The sequence below is a fragment of the Callithrix jacchus genome, chromosome 22 (assembly GCF_049354715.1).
Source record: "Callithrix jacchus isolate 240 chromosome 22, calJac240_pri, whole genome shotgun sequence".
In the NCBI taxonomy this organism is placed as follows: domain Eukaryota; kingdom Metazoa; phylum Chordata; class Mammalia; order Primates; family Cebidae; genus Callithrix; species Callithrix jacchus.
This window is the reverse complement of record NC_133523.1, coordinates 39,977,344-40,003,638: the sequence shown is the minus strand read 5'-3', so window position 1 is coordinate 40,003,638 and position 26,295 is coordinate 39,977,344. Positions and strand designations below refer to the sequence as shown.

General features: G+C 50.1%; 1 protein-coding gene across 6 annotated transcripts in view; it reads left to right on the top strand.

Moving 5' to 3' along the window:
• Positions 1-26,295, top strand: part of SYMPK (symplekin scaffold protein) — a 41,044-nt gene that overhangs the window by 9,765 nt on the left and 4,984 nt on the right. For 4 of the 6 annotated variants that reach the window (XM_008988251.5, XM_035283593.3, XM_054250582.2 and 1 more), the window contains 15 exons: positions 2,744-2,914; positions 4,438-4,677; positions 8,621-8,775; positions 11,831-11,981; positions 14,468-14,672; positions 16,943-17,093; positions 17,862-18,097; positions 19,349-19,430; positions 19,640-19,753; positions 20,869-21,016; positions 21,912-22,072; positions 23,335-23,443; positions 23,751-23,851; positions 24,327-24,417; positions 25,295-25,396. In XM_008988251.5, coding sequence (XP_008986499.3) covers positions 2,744-2,914; positions 4,438-4,677; positions 8,621-8,775; positions 11,831-11,981; positions 14,468-14,672; positions 16,943-17,093; positions 17,862-18,097; positions 19,349-19,430; positions 19,640-19,753; positions 20,869-21,016; positions 21,912-22,072; positions 23,335-23,443; positions 23,751-23,851; positions 24,327-24,417; positions 25,295-25,396 — 2,217 coding nt within the window. The remainder of the gene's footprint in view (positions 1-2,743; positions 2,915-4,437; positions 4,678-8,620; positions 8,776-11,830; positions 11,982-14,467; positions 14,673-16,942; positions 17,094-17,861; positions 18,098-19,348; positions 19,431-19,639; positions 19,754-20,868; positions 21,017-21,911; positions 22,073-23,334; positions 23,444-23,750; positions 23,852-24,326; positions 24,418-25,294; positions 25,397-26,295) is intronic. The other 2 variants (XM_078360169.1, XM_035283594.3) reach the window with 1 other exon arrangement.

The following is a 26,295-nucleotide window of genomic DNA, read 5'->3' as shown; positions in this document are numbered from 1 at the left end:
ACAAAAATTAGCCAGGCCTGGTGGCAGCCACCTGTAATTCCAGCTACTTGGGAGGCTGAGGCACGGGAATCGCTTGAACCAGGTTGCAGTGAGCCAAGATTGTGCCAGTGTACTCCAGCCTGGGTGACAGAATAAGCCTCTATCTCAAAAAATAATAATAGTGGTAGTATATATACACTCAGTGTCAAGCAATATGGGTTAGTATAGAGGAATAATACCCTCTCCCTCAGTCCTGCTTCCCAGAGATAAACACTGTTAAGAATATATTTCCTTCCAGATCTTTCCCGTGCAAATGTAGATATTTGTATGTGTATATGCATAGTGTCTGCATCTGTTTGCTTTTCTGTTTGCAAAAACAAGGCCATGTTTGTGTTTTCATCTGGGAGACATTAGAGTATGGTGGCTTGTGTCTGAATCTCAGCTCCACCATTGGATGTAGCCTATTGTCTCTGAGCCTGAGTCCTCATCGGTAGATTGGGGATCGTTACTATGGCATCTAATTTAGGATGTAAGTATGAGCATTTGGTGAATTAATATGGCTGGAATAGTAAACATTCCACAAATATTAGCTATTCTTAATGTATTATTTGACAACCTTTATGACTTAATAGTATCAGTGACGTCTTTCCCTGTGAGAGTCATGTTCAGTTGCTACACAATATTCCATAGTATAGTTACATTACATTCTATTAAGTAATAATGCTCTGTTGATGGCCATTTAGGTTTTTAAGCACTATTTCAAATAATGCGGCATTCACATCAAAACTACAATGAGATACTGTCTCACCCCAGTTGAAGTGACTTTTATCAAAAAGACAGGCAATAACAAATGCTGGTGAGGATGTGGATGAGGGAAAACCCTTGTACGCTGTTGATGGGGACGTCAGTTACCGAAGCCTAAAAATTGTTTGGAGTTTGGAGGTTCCTCAAAAAATTAAAAGTGGAGCTACCATGTGATCCAGCACTCCCACTGCTGGAGAAAGGAAATCAATGTATCAGAAAGATAGCTGCACTCCATGTTCATTACAGCATTAGTCACAATAGCCAAGACTTGAGAGCAAACTAAATGTTCATCAGCAGATGAATAGATAAAGAAAATGTGGTACTTATACACAATTGAGTACTATTCAGCCATAAAAAAGAATGAGATCCTTGGCCAGGCGCGGTGGCTCACGCCTGTAATCCCAGCACTTTGGGAGGCCGAGGTGGGTGGATCACGAGGTCAGGAGATCGAGACCATCCTGGTCAACATGGTGAAACCCCGTCTCTACTAAAAAAATACAAAAAAAAAAATTAGCTGGGCATGGTGGCACATGCCTGTAATCCCAGCTACTCAGGAGGCTGAGGCAGGAGAATTGCCTGAACCCAGGAGGCGGAGGTTGCCGTGAGCCGAGATCGCGCCATTGCACTCCAGCCTGGGTAACAAGAGCGAAACTCCGTCTCAAAAAAAAAAAAAAAGAAAAAGAATGAGATCCTGTCATTTTCAACAACATGGATGGAAGTAGGAGTCATTAAGTGAAATAAGCCAGGCATGGAAAGACAGCTTTGCATGTTCTTATTTATTTGTGAGAGCTAGAAATGAAAACAGTTGAATTCATGAAGACAGTAGAATGATGGTTACCAGAGGCTGAACGGGGTAATGGGCAGTTGGGGGAGGAAGTGGGGATGGTTAATGGCTACAAACAAATAGTTAGAACAATAAGATCTAGTATTTGATAGCCAGGCATGGTGGCATGCGCCTGCGGTCTCAGCAACTCAGGAGGCTGAGTTGAGAGGAATACCTCAGCCTGGGTGGCAGAGGTTGCAGTGAGCCAAGATCTGCAGATCTGACAGAGTCAGACCCTGATCTCAGAAAAAAAAAAAGATCTAGCATTTAATAGCACAACAGGGTAACTATACTCAGAAATAATTATACATTTTTAAATAATTGAAATAGTGTATTGGAGACCCCATTTACCCTGATGTGACAGTTATGCATTGCATGCCTGTATCAAAGTCTCATGTATCACTTGATTATTTACACCTACTAATTACCCATTAAAATTTTTTAAATTAAAAATATATGGCATTCATTATGTTTCTTTATAGGAAAAGTCTGGAAAGATATCCACTACAGTTTTAAGCATTCACTTTTGGGGACTGTATTGAGAGGAGTGGTGTGACAAGGGACTTTGAGTTGTGTGTATATACACATATATTCTAGGCTTTCACTATTGCAAGCCAATGCTTTCAATGTCCTTATAACTAAAAAAAAATTTTTTTTTTTTAAATTACAGAGTCTCACTCTGTTGCCTAAGCTGGAGTACAGTGGCATGATCTCGGTTCACTGAAACCTCTGCCTCTTGGGTTCAAGCAATCCTCCTGCCACAACCTCCCAAGTAGCTGGGATTATAGGCATGTGCCTCCACGCCTGGGCTAATTTTTTGTATTTTTGGTAGAGACAGGGTTTTACTATGTTGGCCAGACTGGTCTTAAACTCCTGACCTCAAGTGATCCGCCTGCCTTGACCTCCCAAAATGCTGAGATTACGGGCACGAGCCACTGCACCCAGCCCCTTATAACTAAATTTTTATACTCATTAATAGTCTCATAGAACTAATCAACCACTACGTTTTCTGTTTTTCCCACCATTCACAGACATCTAGGTGCCAGGATCTGCCCTTCCTTTTAATCCCAAAAGCTGCTGTCTCCAGAGGCCTGGGAGAAAGGATCCCACTGACTGGTTCTCCTCTCTGTCTCTTAGATGTGCTGTGGGAAGAGGGGAAGGCAGCCTTGGAGCAGCTGCTTAAGTTCATGGTGCACCCTGCCATCTCCTCCATCAACCTGACCACAGCTCTGGGCTCCCTTGCCAATATCGCCCGCCAGAGACCCATGTTCATGTCTGAGGTGATCCAGGCCTATGAAACTCTGCATGGTAGGTCAATGCCCTCCCTGTGTCTTCTTCACTGGCCAGTCTGTTCTTTCTTTCTTTCTTTTTTTTGAGATGGAGTCTTGCTCTGTCGTCAGGCTGGAGTGCAGTGACGAAATCTTGGCTCACTGCAACTTCTGCCTCCGGGTTCAAGCAATTCTCCTGCCTCAGCCTCCCAAGTAGCTGGGCCTACAGGCACGTGCCACCACACCCAGCTAATTTTGTTTTTAGTAGAGACGGGGTTTCACCATGTTGGCCAGGATGGTCTCGATCTGTTGACCTCATGATCTGCCCACCTCAGCCTCCCAAAGTGCTGCGATTACAGGTGTGAGCCACCGCATCCAGCTTCAGTCTGCTCTTTCTTAAAGAAATGTGAGGTTGGTGGTGGACCCCAAGTGCTAGTTATCCATCTGGCAGGCCGGAGATTGTCCAGATTAGACAGGAATCTTTTGCATGTGACAGAAACCTGGTTCAGGACTGGCTTTAATATTGAGGTATGTGGGGGGTGAAATGATATAATGTCTGTGAAATAGTTTCACATATTTCAGTCCTCACACCCCTCACCAAAAGGGAGGCTAGATGTTCCAAGATCAGCAAAATGTTCATCGGTACACAGTGACTAATGTTATTTTCTCTGTTTTGTGCACAAATGAAAACCGAGAAGTCCAGGGTTGGGGCATCAGTGCGTACAGGTCATGTTGGATCTGCGTCTCTCCATCTCTTGGCTCTTTGTTTCTCCATTTTGGTTTCACTCTCTGGCCCTTTCATTGGAGTAGCAGGCTCCCATTCCGTTCACTTAGCAACACCGTGGGAAAGAGAGTGTCTCCTTCCCAACCATTCCAGCACAAGTCCAAGGGCTGATGGTCATTGTTTCTGATTGGCTGAGCAGAGATTATGAATCAATCTCTGAGCCAATTACAGTGGCCAAGGGAATGTCGTGTTCTCACAGGCCCCAGGTTTCATGCCCACTCTGAGAAAGGAGAAGGGGGGTTTCTTTGGAGAAGGGGGATTTCCCTCACCAGGGAATGAGAATGTTCTTGGCTGAGGAGCGGGTAGTGGATGCTAGGCAGGCAGAATTACAGGAATCCTTTTTCACTGTAGAACAGGGGACACTCACTTATCAAGGTGACAATTAAAAAGTCATTCCAGTGGCAGGGAGACCAGCAGGGAGCTGTTGCAGCAGTTCAGTTGGGAGTTTCTGGAGGTGAAAGTGGTGATTATAACCTTCCCCAAGTGAAGCATACGTGAATTGCCAGATCAGAGATGGAGGGAGATGAGACTATATATGTTTAATAAAAGAGAGGGTGAGTTTTTCTCTTTGTTTTAAGGTTAACTGATACTGATGGAGACCTCCAGGGTTTTAAGCACCAACTTGTAAGGTGGAAAGCTACACATTAGATCTGAGGGTGAAGGAACTTTTCTAGTAGATGCCTGCAAGACCACTGCCCAAGTTTGGGGTTGGGAATTAAGATTGGCAGCATGCCATGAGATCTGCCCACAAGACAGAGCTCCTGCCTCTTTCCTCACAGCCAACCTGCCCCCAACGCTGGCCAAATCGCAGGTGAGCAGTGTGCGTAAGAATCTGAAGCTGCACCTGTTGAGTGTGCTGAAGCACCCAGCCTCCTTGGAGTTCCAGGCCCAGATCACCACTCTGCTAGTGGACCTGGGGACACCCCAGGCCGAGATTGCCCGCAATATGCCCAGCAGCAAGGATACCCGCAAGCGGCCCCGAGATGACTCGGACTCCACGCTCAAGAAGATGAAGCTGGGTGAGAGGGGCTGGCGCGGCAGGGGCACGAAGGCCGTGCTGAAATGTTTCATTATTTACCTTAAACTATTGCTGAATTTGTATTTATTGAGATTATATTATAGATTATATTATGTGGGCCAGTCACAGTGGTTCACACCTGTAATCCCAGCACTTTGGGAGGCCGAGGTGGGTGGATCATTTGAGGCCAGAGTTCAAGACCAGCTTAGGAACATGGTAAAACCCCATCTCTAATATGAAAAAATTATAAAATAATTATAAAAATGAAAGTATATGATATAAATGATTACAACAGAATTATTAAAATATATAATACATTTAATAAAGTATGAATTATTTAAATTTTACAGAGAGGAATAAAATGAAAATTTTCTCTCTCTTATCCCCTCCCAAGAAGTCACCACTCCCCAGGTGTGAACACTTCCTTGTTTTCTTCCAAACGTGCTTTATGTAGAGTGTAGAGCTCTTCTTTCATTTCTTTGTTTTATTTATAAGAGAATTTCTTTTCTGAAGTAATTTTCTAGTGGTCATATTATTTATCAATAGTGTCAACTATGGCAGACTTTCTTCAAGTTTTTTTTTTAAATCACACTTTTTTTTAGAGCATTTACAAAAGATTTATTTTTTTGTTTTAAAAAATAAGGAATTGCCAGTCCCAGTGGTTCACGCCTGTAATCTCAGCACTTTGAGAGGCCAAGGCAGGTGGATCACCTAAGGTCAGAAGTTCAAGACTAGCCTGGCTAACATGGTGAAACCCCATGTCTACTAAAACCACAAAAATTAGCCAGGCGTGGTAGCGCATGCCTGTAGTCCCAGCTACTAGGGAGGCTGAGGCAGGAGAACTGCTTGAACCAGGAGGTGGAGGTTGCAATGAGCCAAGATTGTGCTACTGCGCTCCAGCCTGGGTAACAGAGTGAGATTCTGTCTCAAAAAATTTAAAAAAGGAATTTATTTAAGGAGTGAGGTAGGGATCTTACTATATTTTTTCATAATTAAATATACTAAGCAAAGTATTCTGTATGTTGAGTTGTTTTCATTTGGTTTCATTTACTTTCATCTTGGAGTTCTTTCTATATCTGCAAGTAGAAATCTACTTACTTTTTTTGAGACAGTCTTGCTCTGTTGCCCAGGCTGGAGCGCAGTGGGGCTATCTCGGCTCACTGCAACTTCCTCCTCCTGGTTCAAGCAATTCTTGTGCCTCCGTCTCCTGAGTAGATGGAATTAGATGGGTGCCACCACGCCCAGCTAATTTTTGTATTTTTAGTAGAGTGGGTTTCACCATGTTGGCCAGGCTAGTCTGAAACTCCTGACTTCAAGTGATCCATCCGCCTCAGCCCCCAAAGTGCTGAGATTATAGCTGAGAGCCACTGCACCCCACTGCTTCATCCTTTTTAATGCTGGCCTAACAGTTTGTGGTGCACTTGGATGCCAGTCTCCCTGTTGATGGACATTTAATCTGTGTTCATTTAAAAATATTTTTTAATTTATTTTTTGTTTCAGAATGATCCTCTCATTCTGTCCTTTTCTCTTTTTCTTTTTCTTCTTTAAGACAGAGTCTCACTCTGTCACCCAGGCTGGAATACAGTGGTGTAATCTGGCTCACTGCAACCTCTGCCTCCAAGGTCAAGCAATTCTCATGCCTCAGCCTCCTGAGTAACCGGGATAACAGGCATGTGTCACCACACCTGTCTAATTTTTGTCCCTTTTTTTTTTTGAGATGGAGTTTCACTCTTGTTGCTCAGGCCAGAGTGCAATGGCCCAGTTTTGGCCACTACAACTTCTGCCTCCCAGGTTTAAGCAGTTCTCCTGCCTCAGCCTCCCAAGTAGCTGGGATTACAGGCATGTACCACCATGCCCAGCTGATTTTTTTTTTTTTTTTTGAGACGGAGTTTTGCTCTTGTTACCCAGGCTGGAGTGCAATGGTGCGATCTCGGCTCACCACAACCTCCACCTCCTGGGTTCAGGCAATTCTCCTGCCTCAGCCTCCTGAGTAGTTGGGATTACAGGCACGCGCCACCATGCCCAGCTAATTTTTTGTATTTTTAGTAGAGACGGGGTTTCACCATATTGACCGGGATGGTCTCGATCTTTTGACCTTGTGATCCACCCGCCTCAGCCTCCCAAAGTGCTGGGATTACAGGCTTGAGCCACTGTGCCCGGCCTCTGATTTTGTATTTTTAGTAGAGACAGGGTTTCACCATGTTGGCCAGGCTGGCTTCGAACCCCTGGCCTCAGGTGATCCACCCACCTCGGCCTCCCAAAGTGCTGGGATTATAGGTGTGAGCTACCATGCCCCACCTAATTTTTGTATTTTTAATAGAGTTGGGTCTTGCCATGTTGGCCAGGCTAGTCTCGAACTCCTGGCCTCAAGTGATCCCCCCACCTCGGCCTCCAACAAAAGTGTTAGGATTACAGGCATGAGCCACAACGCCCAGCCCATTTTTTTTTTTAAGTGTAAGGATTGCTATATTATAACAGTCTTGTGTGTATACCTAATCATGGGACAAATTCTTAGTGGTGGGATTGCTGGGGCAAAGGATGTGTGTGTGTGTGTGTGTGTGTGTGTGTGTGACGGAGTCTCGTTCTGTCAGCCAGCTGGAGTGCAGTGGCATAATCTTGGCTCACTGCGACCTCTGCCTCCTAGGTTCAAGCAATTCTCCTGCCTCAGCCTCCCAAGTAGCTGGGATCTGCCCCCACGCCCAGCTAATTTACTGTATTTTTAGTAAAGATGGGGTTTTATCATGTTGGCCAGGCTGGTTTCAAACTCCTGACCTCACGTGATCTGTCTGCCTCAGCCTCCCAAAGTGCTGAGATTACAGGCATGAGCCACTATATCCAGCCAGAGTTTGTGTATTTAAAGTTATATTTTACCCACCAACTTTATCTTTTTGTTTTCTTAAGCTTTTTATTTTGAAATAATTTTGAATTTTCAGACAAGTTATAAAAACAGTGCTAAAAGCTGTGTACTCTTATGAGGCATGGATCACACGTTGCGTTTAGTTGGCATGTCCCGTTTGTCTCCTGAATCAGTTCCTCAGCCTTCCATTGTGTCTCATGACATTGACATTGTGAAGAGTCCAGGACAGTTGTTGGGTAGAATGCCTTCCTTCCATTTGCGTTTGTCTGCTCTTGCCTCATGATTGGAGTCAGGTTAGGCACTTTTGGCAGGAATGCTGCAGAAGTGATCTCCTGGTTACCTGAGTACATGGGATCAGGAGGCACATGATGTCTGTCCCATTGTTGCGATGTTAACTTTGAACTCTTGGTTAAGGCGGTATCGACCAGGTTTCTCTAGTGTCAAGTGCCATTTTTCTCTTTGTCAATAATAAGCTGGGAGGGATATTTGAAACTATGTAAAACACATGTTTCTCAGCCGGGCACAGTGGCCCATGCCTGTAATCCCAGCACTTTGGGAGGCCAAGGCAGGGGGATCACAAGGTCAGGAATTTGAGACCAGCTTGACCAGCATGGTGAAACCCCATCTCTACTAAAAATACAAAAATTAGCTGGGCATGGTGGCACGTGCCTGTAATCCCAGCTACTCAGGGGGCTGAGATAGGAGAATCTCTTGAACCCAAGGCAAATGTTGCTGTGTGCCAACATCACGCCACTGCACTCCAGGCTGGATGACAGAGCGAGACTCTGTCTCAAATAATAATAATAAAAGCAATATCTTCTTACAGCTTAGCGTGATAAGCTGCAGTGCTGTGGCTTATTCCCATTTCCTAGATTAGGAGAACAGAGAAGCAGAATGAGTCAGGTAGTTGGCCAGGGTCATATGGTACGTTGGCACCAGAGACAGGGCTACAGACTAGATCTTCATCTGCTGTTTGCTCCTGTTTGCTGAGGCTGACCAGAGGCACGCGCCACCTGGGCACCCTGGGAGGATGGAGGGCCCGCTGCTCTCTCTATAGCCAGCATCTTGTTATTTTTGCTTACCCCAGAGCCCAACCTGGGGGAGGATGATGAGGACAAGGACTTGGAGCCAGGCCCATCAGGGACCTCGAAGGCCTCAGCCCAGATCTCCGGCCAGTCAGACACAGACATCACAGCTGAGTTCCTGCAGCCACTGCTGACACCTGATAACGTGGCCAATCTGGTGAGGATGGGTGAGGAGTGTTTTCTCCCTGGGCGGGAAGGAAGGATCTCCTCAGTCTTTCTCCTGCCTCCACTGTCCACCTCCTCCAGAGTTCCCTCCTAATTTATAAAGCAAAGGGGTTTAATTGGCTCACAGTTCTACAGGCTATACAGGAAGTGTGGTGCTGGCATCTGCTCAGCTTCTGGAGAAACCTCAGGAAGCCTCCAATCGTAGTGAAAAATGAAGAGGGAGCAGGCATCTCATGTGGCAGAGCAGGAGCAAGAGAGAGGGAGAGTTGAGGGGCAGGGCGGTGCCACACACTTTTACATGACCAGATCTTGCAAGAACTCACCATCCCAAAGACAGCACCAAGCCATGAGGGATTCCACCCCCACGATCCAAACACCCCCCAACCAGGCCCCATCTCCAGCATCAGGGATTGTAATTCAACATGAGATTTGGGCAGTAACAGATATCCAAACTACATCGGTGAGCCTCACACCTGGATATGCGCTTCTGATCATCCTCCATTTGGATGTCCCAGGAGCATCTCAGACTCACCATTGCAGAACTACACTTTTCCGTTTTCTCCCCATGATCCTCTACAGGCCCCTTCCACTTCCCAAACCAAACATCTGGGAATGAACCTCTTTCCCGTCTCTACCCAATCCTTGCCCTCTTTTCCACCCTTGCACTGGGCCAGGCCCACTCTTTTCATCTGAAGCCCAACCCTCCCTTGCTACCTGGCTCAAACTTCCTTCAAGTAAAATTTAAGTTCCATTTGCCTTAGTCGGCCATCTTTGATCTGGCTTTTGTCTTTTTTTTTTTTTTGGGATGGAGTCTCACTCTGTCATCCAGGCTAGAGTGCAGTGGTGCAATTTCAGCTCACTGCAACCTCCGCCTCCTGGCTTCAAGCAATTCTCCTGCCTCAGCCTCCCGTGTACCTGGGATTATAGGCACCCACCATGGTGCCGAACTAATTTTTATATTTTTAGTACAGATGGGGTTTTGCCATGTTGGCCAGACTGGTCTTGACCTCCTGACCTTACCTCAGGTGATCCGTCCACCTGGGCCTCCCAAAGTGTTGGGATTACAGGCGTGAGCCACTATTGGCCATTCTACCTTTTGTCTTATCACCGCTAGGAAATTGACCTTTTCAGTTTTGCCATGACGTTTGCTCATCGGCATGTATAAAAATACCTGCTGTCCATAGTATAAATACGGTATGTCTGTAGTATGAATACGGTATGTCTGTAATGTGCTTCTTCTCTGTTGGTACCACTGTGTCCAATCTTGCAAAATACTTGCTTGTTTTCAGTCATCTCAAAGACCACCTCTGTTTTGTTCATAGTCTTTTGGCACTTTTTCTGTTTTATTCTGTTGCCTTTATTTCTTTCCTGCTACTTTCTTTGAATGCTTTTCCCCATGGTTTTAAATGATTGGCTCATTAATTTTTAGTCATCTTTTCCAGTGTAAGCAAGCATTTAAGGATTTGATTTTTCCATCTAAGTATATTTTAGCTGCATTCCACACATTTAAAAGTACAGTAGTTTCATTATCTTTCTGTTCCAATTATTACTTAGATTGTGCATTTAAAGTTCTCTGTGTCACCTTGGCATCATAGTGAGACCCTGTCTCTACAAAAATAAAAATTAAAAAATTAGCCAAGCACTGTGGCGTGTGCCTATAATCTTAGCTACTGGAGAGGCTGAGGCAGAAGGACCCACTTGAGCCCAGGAATTCGAGGGTGTAACGAGCGGTGATGGTGCCACTGCACTCTAGCCTGGACAACAGAGTATAAGACCCTGTCTCTAAGAAAAAAATAATAATTTTTTTTAAAGTTCCACATGTAGAGGGAGTTTGAAATGATCTTTTGTTACTAATTCCTGACATCCATGGATGTTCTTTGTTAGGCTAATGGGGTTTTTTTGTTTGCTTGTGTTTTTTTTTTTTTTTTTTTTTTTAATTTTTTATTGGATTTTAGGTTTTGGGGTACATGAGCAGAGCATGCAAGACAGTTGCATAGGAACACACATGGCAGTGTGCTTTTCTTTCCTTCTCCCCTTCACCCACATTTGGCATTTCTCCCCAGGCTATCCCTCCCCACCTCCCCCTCCCACTGGCCCTCCCCTTTTCCCCCCAATAGACCCCAGTGTTTAGTACTCCCCTTTCTGTGTCCATGTGTTCTCATTTTTCATCACCCGCCTATGAGTGAGAATATGCGGTGTTTCATTTTCTGTTCTTGTGTCAGTTTGCTGAGGATGACGTTCTCCAGATTCATCCATGTCCCTATGTTTGCTTGTGTTTTAAAGTCAATTCCCAATCCTTACACTCGTCAGTGTACCTCTTTTTGCTCTTTGTTGTTTATATATATATTTATTTATTTTTAAGAGATGGAGTCTTTGCTCTGTCCCCCAGGCTGGAGTACAGTGGCATGATTTTGGATTTACCACAACCTCCGCCTCCAGGGTTCAAGTGATTCCCCTGCCTCAGCCTCCTGAGTAGCTGGACTAACAGGCATGTGCCACTGCACCCGGCTAATTTTTGTATTTTTTGTAGAGACAGGGTTTCACCATGTTGGCCAGGCTGGTCTTGGACTCCTGACCTCAAGTGATCCACCCGCCTTGGCCTCCCACAGTGTTGGGATTATAGGTGTGAACCTCCATGCCCAGCCTCTTGTTCTTTAGACAGGGTGCCTGCTCTGCTGCTGCTTAGCCTTTTCCCATGCTGTTCCTCTCTGTGGAATACACACCCCTCCCACTGCAAAACCTTGTCCTATATATTATGCTAACTCCTGCCCGCCCCTCAGTTCTCAGCCTCAGTGCCTCTTCCCTAGGGAGCCCTTGCCTTGCCTGGCTCCTGCTGTGGCTCATAGTACCCTTTACTTCCCTCTGTCAAGCACTACACGGTATCATTATTTGTTTTCTCTGTGACTTCCCCCAAGAGGCTGAGCTCCAGGAGAGTAGGCCGACTTCAGTCTTAGGCACTGCCATTTCCCCAGTATTGGCATGGGCATGGAAAGAAAACTTGCTGAGCTAGTGACTAAGGAGAGGCTGTCTTCTTGGGCATCCCACAGGTCCTCATCAGCATGGTGTACCTGCCAGAGGCCATGCCGGCCTCCTTCCAGGCCATCTACACCCCTGTGGAGTCAGCAGGCACAGAAGCCCAGATCAAGCACCTGGCTCGGCTCATGGCCACACAGATGACAGCTGCCGGTCTGGGACCAGGTGAGTGTGTCCTGGCCCTGACCTGGAGCAGGGGTAGGCACTTATGGCTTCTGGGATCTCTTTAATGGAAGAACACCTCCTTGTGCAGATGAAATTGTGTGGGAGCTAAGGTATAGCTAATGACAGCTCCCACACATAGATGGCTCAGGGTTTTTGAGTCCTGGGATTTGGAATCAAACAGGCCTGGGTTTGAGGTCTGAGTTGAATCAGCTCTCATCTACTTAATAGCTATATGACTTCGGTCAAGTTAGTTAACCTCTTTGAGCTTATTTTAACAGTTCTATTAACATATAATACACGTACATGAAATGCACAGCTCTTAACCATAGACCTTAGTGAATTTTCACAAAGTGAACACACTAGTGTAACCATCTCCCAGATCAAGATACAGGTTAAATATCCTTTATCCAAAATGCTTGGGACCAGAAGTGTTTGAGATTTCAGGCCTTGGATTTGGAATATGGGCATATACATAATGAAATATCTCAGGGATAGGACCCACGTCTAAACATGAAATTCATCTGTTTCTTATTCACATAGCCTCCAAAGTAATCGTAGATAATATTTCTTAATAATTTTGTGCATGAAACAAAATTTTGACTGCCATCTATCACATGAGGTCAGGTACGGAATTTTACACTTGTGTTTTATTGAGACTCAAAAAGCTTCGGATTTATAGACCATTGCCACTGTAGAAAGTTCCTCCTTTGGCTGGGCGCGGTGGCTCAAGCCTGTAATCCCAGCACTTTGGGAGGCTGAGGCGGGTGGATCACGAGGTCAAGAGATCGAGACCATCAACAAGGTGAAACCCCATCTCTACTAAAAATATAAAAATTAGCTGGCACGTACCTATAATCCCAGCTACTCAGAAGGCTGGGGTGGGAGAATTGCTTGAACCCAGGAGGCAGAGGTTTCGGTGAGCCGAGATCACGCCCATTGCACTCCAGCCTGGGTAACGAGCGAAACTGTTTAAAAAAAAAAAAATAACCAGTGTTCTGATTTCTGCCTCCATACGCTAGTTTTACCTATTCTTGAACTAAACTAAATAGGATCACAGGGTCAGGCTTCTCTGGCTTGCCATACGGGTTTTTTTTGTTTTGTTTTGTTTTTTTGAGACAGTCTTACGCTGTTGCCCAGGCTTGAGTGCAATGGCATGATCTCAGCTCACTGCAACCTCCACCTCCTGGGTTTAAGTGATTTTCCTACCTCCCAAGTAGCTGGGATTACAGGCACACAGCACCATGACTGATTTTATTTATTTATTTTTTTGGTACTGTCAGTAGAGACGGGTTTCACTATGTTGGCCAAGCTGAGTCCAACCTCAAAGTCCAGACCTCAGGTGATCCACTCTCCTCGGTCTCCCAAAGCACTGCAATTATAGGCGTGAGCCACTGCGCCTGGTCTGCTGTATGTTTTTGAGATTCTCTCATTTTGTCATGTGAGGTGGTAGTTGGTTTTTTATTGCTCAGTAGTGTTCCATTATATGAATATACAGTCTTTTGTTTACACCCCTATTGATGGGTCTGTGGTTTCTTTCTAGTTTTTGGCCATTGGGAATAAAGCTGCTGTGAATATTTGTGTCCAAGTCTCTTCATGTACACATGCTGTCATCTATCTTGAGCATATACCAAGGAGTGGAACAGTTGGTCATAGGGTGTGATCAGTGCCATTAATAACTGCTGTGGGCTGGGTGTGGTAGCTCACACCTATAGTCCCAGCACTTTGGTAGGCTGAGACAGGTGGATCACCCGAAGTCAGGAGTTCGAGACCAGCCTGACCAATGTGGCGAAACCCTGTCTCTACTGAAAATACAAAAATTAGCTGGGCATGGTGGTGGGCAGCTGTAATCCCAGCTACTCAGGAAGCTGAGGCAGGAGAATGTCTTGGACCCAGGAGGTGGAGGCTGCAGTGAGTCAGGGTCATGCCATTTCACTCCAGCCTGGGCAGTGGAGCAAGACTCCATCTCCAAAAAAATAAAAATAAAACAGCTGAGGGCTAGGCACAGTGTCTCATACCTGTCATCCCAGCACTTTGGAAGGCTGAGGTGGGAGGATTGCTTGAGCCCAGGAGCCTGGGCAACATATGGAGCCCTCGTCGCCACAAAAAATACAAAAATTAGCCACATATGTTGGCATGCACCTGTAGTCCCAGCTAACTGGGAGGCTGAGCGGCTGAGGTGGGAGGATTGCTTGAGCCCAGGAGGTCGAGGCTGCAGTAAGCCATGATTGCACCACTGCACTCCAGCCTGGGCAACAGAGTGATGCCCAGTCTCAAAACAAAAACTGTTCATCATGTTTCCAAAGTGGCTGTACCAGTTGGTGCTCCCACCAGCAATGAATGGCATTTCTAGTTTTAGCCTCAGTTGTATTACAAAGTGGGGATAAAGAGAGTACCCAACTCAGAACAGAGCTGGGCGCACAGGAGGTCCTTGGGTCGGAGCAGGTGGGTCTGACGTGCCGGGTGTCCGTTTGCTGTCTCCCTCCCAGGTGTGGAGCAGACCAAACAGTGCAAGGAGGAGCCCAAGGAGGAGAAGGTGGTGAAGCCGGAGAGCGTCCTGATCAAGCGGCGCCTGTCAGCCCAGGGCCAAGCCATCTCAGTGGTAGGCTCCCTGAGCTCCATGTCCACTCTGGAGGAGGAGGCGCCCCAGGCCAAGAGGAGGCCAGAGCCCATTATCCCTGTCACTCAGCCCCGGTGAGTCCTCTTCTCGGTACTAGGGCAGGTCAGGAGACCTACCCTGAGGGTCTGGTTCTCAGCGTGTGTGTGTGTGTGTGTGTGTGTGTGTGTGTGTGTGTGTTTAAGTGTGAGGCAGACAGACAGAAGTGTGGACCAGGTTCTCTCTGACTCCCAAGTCAGTGCCGCCATAACCACATAACCACTAAGCCTTTGCTGTTTTCTTTCTTTCTTTCTTCTTTCTTTCTTTCTTTCTTTCTTTCTTTCTTTCTTTCTTTCTTTCTTTCTTTCTTTCTTTCTTTCTTTCTTTCCTTTCTTTCCTTCCTTTCTTTCCTTTCTTTCTTTTCTTCTTTTCTTTTCTTTTCTCTTTTCTTTTCTTTTCTTTTCTTTTCTTTTCTTTTCTTTTCTTTTCTTTCTTTTTCTTTTTCTTTTTCTTTTTCTTTTTCTTTTCTTTTCGCTCTTGTTACCCAGGCTGGAGTGCAATGGCGCGATCTTGGCTCACCGCAACCTCCACCTCCTGGGTTCAGGCAATTCTGCCTCAGCCTCCTGAGTAGCTGGGATCACAGGCATGCACCACCATGCCCAGCTAATTTTTTGTATTTTCAGTAGAGACGGGGTTTCACCTTGTTGACCAGGATGGTCTCGATCTCTTGACCTCGTGATCCACCTGCCTCGGCCTCCCAAAGTGCTGGGATTATAGGCGTGAGCCACCATGCCTGGCCTCTTTTTTTTTTTTTTGTTTTTGAGACACAGTCTTACACTGTTGCCCAGGCTGTAGTGCAATGGCGCAGTCTCAGCTCACTGCAATCTCCGCCTTCTGGGTTCAAGCAATTCTCCTGCCTCAGCCTCCCTAGTAGCTGGAACTACAGGCGTGTGCTACCACATCCAGCTAATTTTTTTGTATATTTAATACAGATGGGTTTCACTGTATTGGCCAGGGTGGTCTCCATCTCCTGACCTTGTGAACCGCCGGTCTCGGCCTCCCAAAGTGCTGGAATTACAGGCATGACCTACTGCGCCCAGCCTTTATTAATATATTTTTTTTTAGATGAAGTTTTGCTCTTGTTGCCCAGGCTGGAGTGCAATGGCACAATCTCGGCTCACCGCACCCTCCGCCTCCCAGGTTCATGAGATTTTCCTGCCTCAGCCTCCCAAATAGCTGGGATTACAGGCATGCTCCACCACACCTGGCTAATTTTATATTTTTAGTAGAGATGGGGTTTCTCCATGTTGGTCAGGCTGGTCTGGAACTCCTGACCTCAGGTGATCCACCTGCCTCAGCCTCCCAAAGTGCTGGGATTACTGGTGTGAGCCACTGCAGCCGGCTGCTGTTTTCTTTCCTGTAAAAAACACCCCCATTTGTATGTCTAAAATTGGGATAATGATAGTATCTTTCTCATAAGGATCAAAGAAGACTTAAATTAGTTCTGTGATGATGATGGTTAGATAACTAGATTAGATAACTTAAGTGAAAAGTGATTATGGGCAGGGCTCGGCGGCTCACGCCTGTAATCCCAACACTTTGGGAGGCTAAGGCAGGTGGAACACACAGTCAAGAGATCAAGATCATCGTGGCCAAGATGGGGAAACCCCATCGCTACTAAAAATAAAAAAATTAGCTGGGTGTGGTGGCAGACACCTGTAATCCCAGCTACTCGGGAAGCTGAGGCAGAGAATTGCTTCAACCCAGGAGGTGGAGGTTGCAGTGAGCCAAGATCACACCACTGCACTCCAGCCGAGGCAACAGAGTGAGACTCAGTCTCAAAAAAAAAGAAAAGAAAAGTGATTTTGACTGTCAAGCATTTTACATGGTTCCTGATATGTAGTAAGTGCTACCAGCTGTCACCATTCTTGTCCTATTATTATCTCCCTTACACACCACAAAATCCAGCCAGTCCCAGCCACCCAAGTCTTACTACCATGGCTGAGTAAGATCTGCTACCCTCGCCCCTCCAGTCATGCCCACAAGCAGGTTCCCACCTCAGGGCCTTTGCCTGGAGAGCTGGTCCCCCGGACATTTGTGTGTCTTGTTCCTGACTCCGTTCAGATCCCCACTCACAGAAGCCTTCCCTAAGACACCCTCTGCAAAACCAAAACAGCATCTTCTTCCTTCCTCTTACTCACTGCCCCACCGTGCCTCAGAGTTACAGCGAAGTTGGAGAGGCAGCAGGGGGCTTGGGCATCTCTCTGGCTTACCTAGACCTTGAAGTCAGGAGCGTCACCAGACAGGCCTGTGCTACAAGAAAGATGGCAATGAGTCACTGCGTCACTATCACTGCTCTTCCACGTAGGCTGGCAGGTGCTGGCGGGCGCAAGAAGATCTTCCGTCTCAGCGACGTGCTGAAGCCCCTGACCGATGCCCAGGTGGAGGCCATGAAGCTGGGCGCTGTAAAGAGGATCCTGCGGGCTGAGAAGGCTGTGGCCTGCAGTGGGGCAGCCCAGGTATGCCCCTGCTACCCCCCCAGCCCATCCTTTCAGTCCCTCTCTCCAAGCATTTGCCTCGCATCCAGGGAAGAGTCCGGCCCCAGCGTCAAACCTCCTTGGCTGTGGACCCCAGCTCTGCTGCTCACAGCTGCTTCTCCAGCTCACTCCCGCCCTCCATAAAACAGACAGTAGTGGCAGCTCCTGCTAGGTGACAAGTAAACGTGGAAATGCACACACGCGCTCGGGCGAACAAGGCGGGTGCTGGGGCCTCTGCAAGTGGTCTAGGTTCTTCCCAGCTGTTAATATTCTTACTGTTGCTAATTAGCTTTAGAAATATACCTGGTGACTTTTTTCCTACTCTATGAAGTTAATTTTTGATTAGCCAGTAGCACAGGAGCACTCTCTGTGCTGAAAAACATCTCCAGGCAATCCAGATCTAGTACTGTCTTCCGTGGCCATCACCTGCGCCCCATCCCCCTCTTCAAAGGTGACAAGGGCACAAATTGGGGGAATTTTTGTGGATCTTTTTCTGTGCACTTAAGTACATGGGTGCTGCTCCTAGAAACTCATTTTTATTCTGTGATGATCGATCCCCAGCCTGGCACCCCCACCCTCCACCACACAAACAGGACCTTCCTGGGCATAAGGGACCTCGCTGGCCTTCCTCACTTCACTCCATGTCCGCTCAGAGAGTTCCTGCACCTGGGCCGGGGGGTCACAGGGCAGGATTGCGGAGTCCCTGGATTGCCCACCCTACACTGATGTGCTGGCTCGCCCTCCCACCAGGTACGCATAAAGATCCTGGCCAGCCTGGTAACACAGTTCAACTCGGGCCTCAAGGCGGAGGTCCTGTCCTTCATCTTGGAGGATGTCCGGGCCCGTCTGGACCTGGCCTTCGCCTGGCTGTACCAGGAGTACAATGCCTACCTGGCTGCAGGTGCCTCCGGCTCCCTGGACAAGTATGAGGACTGCCTCATCCGCCTGCTGTCCGGCCTGCAGGAGAAACCAGACCAGAAGGATGGGTAAGGGGGCTGGCCCTGCACCCTCCTATCCCCGAGAGGTCCCCTTTCCTGGTGCTGCCCTACCTTTCTGGTTCTGACCACCTCCCTCTTCTCACGCCTATCCCACTCCTCTCCTCTGCTCCCCTCTGGAGGGTTATTGCTTTGGGTGTGGGCTCCCGTTGTACTCCCTGAGCTCCCAGCTCTGCCGCTTGCTCTGAGTGGCTTTGTCACTCCCCCTCTGTGCCATTTTCCCATCTGTAAATAACAGTGCTCACCCACGGGCCTGGAGATGGACTTCTCTGCACCCCATTTCCTGCCTGAGTTGGTTCTGTAGCTTCCTCGCTATCCTTGGCCTCCAGCTTACTCATCTGTCCTCTGCACAGCAAGTCCAGGAACACTCTGTTACATAAATCCTTTTACTACTTCCCCATAGAGAACCTTTCATGGTTCTCCATTGCTCTTGGGATAAACACAGCCCCTCACTGTGACCCAGCCTCTTTGGCCTTCCCTGAACATTAGCCACATTGGCCTTTTGTCTGTTCCTTGAGCATGCCAGGGGCACTAGTGCTTCCTGTTCTGTCCACCTGAAAGGTTCTCCCCTCAGCTCTGCACAGTTGGCTCCTTCTCATCCACCAGTGTACTCAAATGTGACTTCAGAGTGGCCTTTGGAGGCCCCCACATCTAAAATCCCGCCATTCCCTCCGATTGTTATGTTCAATGAATACAGTTAAGAATTCCCATTTGGGCCGGGCACGGTGGCTCACGCCTGTAATCCCAGCACTTTGGGGGGCCGAGGCGGGTTGATCACGAGGTCAAGAGATCGAGACCTGGTCAACATGGTGAAACCCCGTCTCTACTAAAAATACAAAAAATTAGCTGGGCATGGTGGCGCGTGCCTATAATCCCAGCTATTCAGGAGGCTGAGGCAGGAGAATTGCTTGAACCCAGGAGGTGGAGGTTGCTGTGAGCCAAGATCGCGCCATTGCACTCCAGCCTGGGTAACAAGAGCGAAACTCTGTCTAAAAAAAAAAAAAAGCCCGTTTGATGAAAGGAAGAAATGAGGTTCAGAGAGGTACAGTTTTTGTCCAGATCATCCAGCCGGCAGCTTTTGAACGCTGGTCCATTCACCTCCAAAGCTTTATAAGGCCAGGGGCTTGAACAAGCAGCACCTGAGGGAGGGCCCCACTGGCTCTGAGCTCCCATAGTTAAGCAGGGCCAGGGAGCCAGGCGGCTTCTTCCTCTGCACCATGTCCTCCCCTCCGTCTCTGGCAGGATCTTCACCAAGGTTGTGCTGGAGGCACCGCTCATCACAGAGAGTGCCCTGGAGGTGATCCGCAAGTACTGCGAGGATGAGGTGAGGGCAGGCTTGGTCTCTACTGCCTGGGGCCGGGGACAGGGCCCTGCTCTCAGGGGTCTGAAGGGCACGCAGCCTAAACCTTGTGGCAGGGAGTTTCAGGAGGCACCGGGCCCTTTTGTTCAGTACCTCATGAGAAGGATGCAGGAGAGACAGCCCAAAGGCACACTCAGGTGGGCTGAACTCGGGTCCCCTCCCTCTTGCTGCAGAGTCGCACCTATCTGGGCATGTCCACGCTTCGAGACCTGATTTTCAAGCGTCCATCCCGCCAGTTCCAGTACCTGCATGTCCTCCTCGACCTCAGCTCCCATGAGAAGGACAAGGTGATCCCCTCCTCCACTTCCTGGCTGCCCACAGCCTGCAGCTTGCAGAGGCTGCCACTGTCCTGAGGAACCATCCCAGCCTCATCCACAATCCCTTACAGTTTCTCTTGGCCCACTACCTTCTTGGATTGGTTGTTTTGGCTGTTGCCAGGTTTCTGTCTGTCTGGGTTTTTTCATTTGCAGTGGCATGAAACTGCCTAGAAAGCAGGGTCACTGTGCCTGAGTCTGCCTGCAGTGTGTATACACGCACATATGTACTTGCCTTCCCGGGAAGGGCATCCTACTCTCGCTCTTAAGCCACCTGTGGCAGCCAGCACCAGCTCTTGGTGCAGCCCAGTCCTGTGCTGGGGCCTGAGGGCATTGCCCAGTCAGGGAGCTGTTGTGGCCTCAGCCAGCAGTGAGGACACGGTGTGATCAGCAGCTGAGTAGAGCAGCGTGCAGCTGTGGAGCCCTGGGGAGAGACGGGCCGACCATCTGGTTGTGGGGTGGGCAGTGGAGATGTTTCAAGGAAGGCTTGTGGGAGGAAGGGATGTGTGCACGGAAACCTGGAAAATGAGTAGCTGGGTGTGCTCTAGACAGAGGGGACGAATGTGCACATACTGTAGTTGAGAGAGCACCCTTGACCCAGCCTTGTGCCACAGCCTTGCCCAGCGGTGTTCATTCATTCAACAGACCTTCAGCAAGCACCTCTGACTGCCCTGTGCCACTGCTGGGGTCAAAGCAGTGCCCAGGACCAGTCCCTGGCCTCACAGCTCCCAGCAGATGATACCTGAGTGAAGCGGGGTTTAGCTGGCAATAGATGTTCTAGAGAGACTTGGCAGGGAGCAGCACTTTTCAAGAACCGAGAAGACTTCCCTTGGCTTGGAGCTTAGGGAGCAGGGCAAGGAGCAGTGATGGGCAGATGGGCTGGTGAGGCAGGCAGTGAGGTGGTGTCGCGGGTCCGGCCCTGGCCAGGATATCTCCCTCCTGCGCTGGGGACTAGCCCTGGCCTTGGTAACAGCTGGGCTGCCCTTTCTCAGGCTTGGGCTTGTTTTCAGTGTTGCCGCACTCGGAGGAACAGCTGTTCTTCCTCTACCCTCCTCCCTGACCCCAGCCTTCTCCATCTTCCTCCTCAGGTGCGCTCCCAGGCCCTGCTGTTCATCAAACGCATGTATGAGAAGGAGCAGCTGCGGGAGTATGTGGAGAAATTTGCCCTCAACTACCTGCAGCTCCTGGTGCACCCTAACCCACCATCTGTGCTGTTTGGAGCTGACAAGGACACAGGTTGGGCTCAGGTCATCAGATGCATATTGAGCGCAGCTGTGTCCGGGCTCCACCCTGCGAGCAGAGGGGCTGAGTGGGGAAGCCACCTGGACAGCAGTGACAGGAATAGACAGGACTGGGACAGCCATCTAGGGGCTGTGGGAGTGAGGGTGGGGGGCACCTGACCCAGCTTGAGGGGTTAGGGAAAGAGACCTGGAGAACAAGGAGAGCCAGCCAGCTGTGAGACCTCAAGAAGGACCAGGCAGGGCAAGTTCCCTCAGCAAAGCCCTGGGTCCCCCAGAATTACAGACAGGTAGATGTAGGCCCGCAGTAAATGAACCATTAAACGGAAAGGTTGGGGGCCATAACAGGGCAGCACAGGAGGCCCAGCGTGGCCCAGGTGCCAGGAAGTATTCCCAGGAGAGGCACAGCCTTTGTGAGGCCCAGAGACTGGGCAGGTTTGGAGGAGCTGGGGTGCTGTGGACCAGGCAGAGGGGAGGGTGGACACAAAGGTGCAGAGACCAGGGCCCTTGAGACTGTTCAAAGGGGCATGTGACCAGCATGGAGGGCAGTTGTATGCTGCCCTCCATGCTAGTCACACACCCTCCTGAGGCCACCCCATATAGGCAGACAGTGGAAGGCAGGGAGCTGGAGGTTTATCCCAAGGCCACAAGGCAGGCATGGCTGGCTTGGAGCTGGAGAGGGACAGGGTCAGGATTGTACTTTAGAAAGTTCCTTCTAGCTGCTTTGTGTGTTGGCAGTCAGGAGGCTGGAGGTGGGAAGTCCTGGTCCTACCCCATTTCTCTGCCCTCCCTGGTTCCCGCTGACCCACTGCCTGAGAAGGGACAGGCCCAGAGGGTCCAAGGGGGTTAGAGAAGAGTGTGGGCCAATCTGATGCCCACCCCTGCCCTCTCAGAGGTGGCAGCACCTTGGACGGAGGAGACAGTGAAGCAGTGTCTCTACCTCTACCTGGCCCTCCTGCCTCAGAACCACAAGCTGATCCACGAGCTGGCGGCCGTGTACACTGAAGCCATCGCTGACATCAAGCGGACAGTGCTGAGGGTCATCGAGCAGCCGGTGAGGCCCCTGAGCCCACCAGGCCCTGCCCACCCATGGGCAGGGCTTCATCCCCAGCTCCAGTTCTTCCCCTACCTGCTCCACCTCAGAGTGTGCCAAACCCAAAGGGTGGTCACCCCGGGCCAACCAGGGCTGTGTAGCTTGCGGGCGGGCCGCATGTCACTCATCGGTTTCTGAGGAAACATCAGAGTGGCCCAGCAGTTAGGAGCCAGGAGCTGGACAGAGCTGGGTTCGAGCTCTCTTCCCACTTTCTCACTGCGACCTTGGGCCCTTCAGTAAAAATGGGGAAGACGTTCCAGTCCCTCCACACTGATGCACAGGGTCCATGAACTCATGCACATACACCTCAGTGTCACTGTCACTGTCTATAAGCTGGCCTTCCCTCTGTTGCTAATGGGACTCGAGCTGTCGTTATGTAAAAATAAGTCCTTCTCACTCCTCCCCTTGGAGCCACAGAGCTGCCACGTGAGAAGCGGCTCAGTGACAGACTGGCACCTGAGATCAGAACATCTGCTTTTCCGCTTTGCAGCAGGACCTGAAACCACCTTTTTTCTCTCTGTCTGACATTTTTGGATTACTGAACATTTTCATGTTAAACGGAAGAGGGAGAACTGTATGTTAATCCCCACCTATCTGCCACTTGGGTTCATTAGGACCCTTACCTGGAAGATGGAGACAGTCAGGAGGAAACAGATCTTTAGACCTATTCTCAAAGTCAGCCAGCTGTGTGGAAAAGTGATCCCAAGGGGCTGTGAGCTCCTCGAGGGCAGAGAGCGTTGGTTTTAGTCAGGAGCAGAAACGTTACTAGGGGAAGGTGTCGCCCGGCCCCAGCTCCTGTATTTGGCATTCACTGTGGGAGGCTCCAGACGCAGCAGCAGGTGGAGCCTCATCTGGGCTCGCGGTCATGCTGGCTGCATGTGAGAGATCAAGTCTTGAAGGGGGTGGATGGGGCTAGGAATATCTTTACCAATGAGTGAAGCACAGTGGGCATTCAAAGCAGGTCAGGTGTGAGCCACGGAGGAGGGGCCTGCAGGAGCACAACCCGGTAAGGGCTGGGAGCTGGAGCAGGCCCTCGCCCGGAGAGGCTATGAGAAGAGGCCAAGGTTCCTCTGACCTCTCCCACCTTTCCCCCCCCTGCCCTCCAAATCCTGTCACCAGCCTCACCCTGGGCCCCAGCAGTCCCCGCAGCCACACTGCCACAAATACCCAAGCTTCCCCTGAGCTCTCACCATGGGTCTGGTCATCCCTGTCTCTGCTTCTAGATCCGAGGAATGGGCATGAACTCCCCGGAGCTGCTCCTGCTTGTGGAAAACTGTCCCAAGGGGGCAGAGACACTGGTAACGCGGTGTCTGCACAGCCTCACAGACAAAGGTGACCCCAGAGGTCCCCCCTTTCCTGCTTTCCTCCCTCTCCTTAGCCTTCCACGGGACCTGGGGATCCGAGCCAGTGGTCCCCAGATGGTTGCCCCTCTTGTGGGTCTCTGCCTTTCCTTGGGCCTCAGTTTCTCCATCTGGAACGCTGTGGTGCTAACTGCACGTGAGCAGCTAAGGGTGAAAGTTTCCTGCTGTGAGGTTGCCCTCCCCTCTCATACACCCACCTGCTTGTCTTCCCTGGGTGCCCACCCTCCCCTGTGCTCCCCTCTGTCTCCAACACGGTGCTTCCTGCTGCTTCCACACAGTCCCACCCTCCCCGGAGCTGGTGAAGCGGGTCCGGGATCTCTACCACAAGCGACTGCCAGATGTCCGCTTCCTCATCCCGGTGCTCAATGGGCTGGAGAAGGTATGGAGCCGGAGGCCTGTCAGTCCCCGCTGCCTGGGAGGGGTCAGGGCAGCAGGTAGCTTCAGCAGCAGTTGAGCCAGAGGCACGTAGCAGAGGGTAGAAGGCACCCTATCTGTGGTCAGAAGTCGTGGAAACCACTGACACCCATGGTCTGATATGCACAGCAGCTCCTGGACTCATCTTCATGGGTAGCGGGTGCCAGTGGCTCTGCTGCTTTCTCTACCTCAAGCAGGTCCGTTCCCCTCTTTGAGACTCTTTCCTCATCTGTCAGGGATCATGATGCCCCTTGGCACACACACGTGACATGCAGGGGGCTCAGCTGGGACGCTCTGCCCTGAGGGTGTAGTGAGGGTAGGAGGGGCTGGGTGAGCCAGGACTCGCCCTCACCTCCCCTGGGCAAGCAGGAGCGGCTTGTCTGGAAGGGAAGTGAGGGTGTATCTGACTCAACCCCCACCCCACCACCTTCTCCCCGTAGAAAGAGGTGATCCAGGCCCTGCCTAAACTCATCAAACTCAACCCCATCGTGGTGAAGGAAGTCTTCAACCGCCTGCTGGGCACCCAGCATGGTAGGTGATGATGCAGCCTCCTCCCTCCTCCCCACCAGCAGGCCCACCCACCCGGGTGCTGGGTCAGGAGGCAAGATGCAGGGTGCCCTGCTCCCTGGAACACCAGCTGTACTGGACGCCTCCGTGTCCCAGAGCTCCCAGGCCACCCTCTGGGATGTTTGGATGATGGTTTCATTCACGGCAGGGGCAAGACCATGGAGCTGGGGCCAGGGGCATTTCCTTTGACGAGGTCAGAAAGAAACGAAAGTAAAATTTTCAACTTAGAAAAACTAGCAAGTAAGGTAGAAGAGGTTCTTTGCCCCTTACCCCGGTGGTTGGAACCAGAGAAAGAATGGAGGCTGATCTGTTCCACGCAGACCCTGGTGGTTTAAAACACACACATAGACGGCTCTGGTACCATCAAAAGAGCAGCAAAGACCTCCCTACCCCCAGCCTCCTCCCATCCAGGCCCCACGCAGGGGAAGGTTCCAGCCACTTTATGGAAGTCCAGCCTGGCCCCATCCTGCCCTGTTCTGCAAATGCGCATGAGCCCCTGTGCTGCCTTGGTGTCTCTGTTGTTGGTGTCTGTGTTGGGGACTACACAATGAGGTGGTCTTCCCTGCCCTTAGGGGTACACAGCTCAGGGCCATGCCACACTCTACCTATGGTGGGAGTCCCGGATGGGGAGGAGCACACTTTGGTGACCTCAGGCTGCCTGAGGGTACCTGCTGCCTTCAGCGTTCCCTTTTTCTGTTGTCAGTTACTTGCCCTGCTCCAGCCCTGAAAGCAGAGGGTACCTCATCTTTGCTCGCAGCTCCCCCAATCTGAGAAACTCAAACCCGTCTCTTCACTTAAGCAACTGTACTGTCTCCCCCGCCCTTCCTTCTGCCTGCTGCAGGTGAGGGAAACTCGGCCTTGTCCCCCCTGAACCCTGGAGAGCTCCTGATCGCATTACACAACATCGACTCCGTGAAGTGTGACATGAAGTCCATCATCAAAGGTGAGGTGCTCTCCCCACTCCACTGGCCTGGCCCCTGTGGCCCCACGGGCAGGACCTCAATCACCCACATGCCTCCACTGGAATCTGCCAAGTCAACTCACAGCCCCACCAGTCAGCTCTGCAGAGACACCTCCCTTCCTCCCTCCCTCCCTCCTTTTTGTCCCTTCTCCTTCCTCCCTCCTTCCTCCTCCTTCCTTCCTTCCTCCCAAGTTTTACCCTTTACAACCCCGACTTTTTCTGCCTCTGTCTAAGGCACTCTGACGCACCTGCTGTGGGCTGGCACAGAGTGGGCCTAAAGCAGTCGGTAGCCACGGCCCTCGCCCTGAGGAACAGAAGGAAGCAGGGCACACCATGAGTGGTAGTCAGAGGTGCTGCAGCAGGGCAGACCCAGGGCTCCAGGGCACTTGTGGGCTGGGGTAGATGAGGCAGGAGAGCTTGCCTCCACGGCAGCAGGGTCAGTGACAAACTGGCTAGCTCATCATGGCCCACACTCACTGAGCATGCTCTGCACTGGGCTCTCCCTGAACGCCTACAGGCCTGAGCGTGCTTGTCCTCGAATGTGCCACCTGGTGAGTATGTTCAATCCCATTGTGTAGACAGGGATTGGAGGCTCCAGAGAGGTTAGGTGACTTACTCGGCCTCGCAGAAGCTAAGTGGTGTAGTGGAAAAAACAGAATCTGAAGTGAGATGGACCTGAGTGGGAGCCCCAGCTCTGCTGGTTCCAGGTCTGAGTACCACCTCCCCTGAGAGTGCCCCTCCACCCCTCCCTGAGCAAGGTTTCTGGGCCAGGAGCCATCCTGTCCCACGGAGCTGGACACCCTCACTATCGCCTTCTCTATTCCAAAGACCGCTGTCCTTTGATTCCTCTTCTCACCCTCAGACCTGGGGAAGGGGCTTCC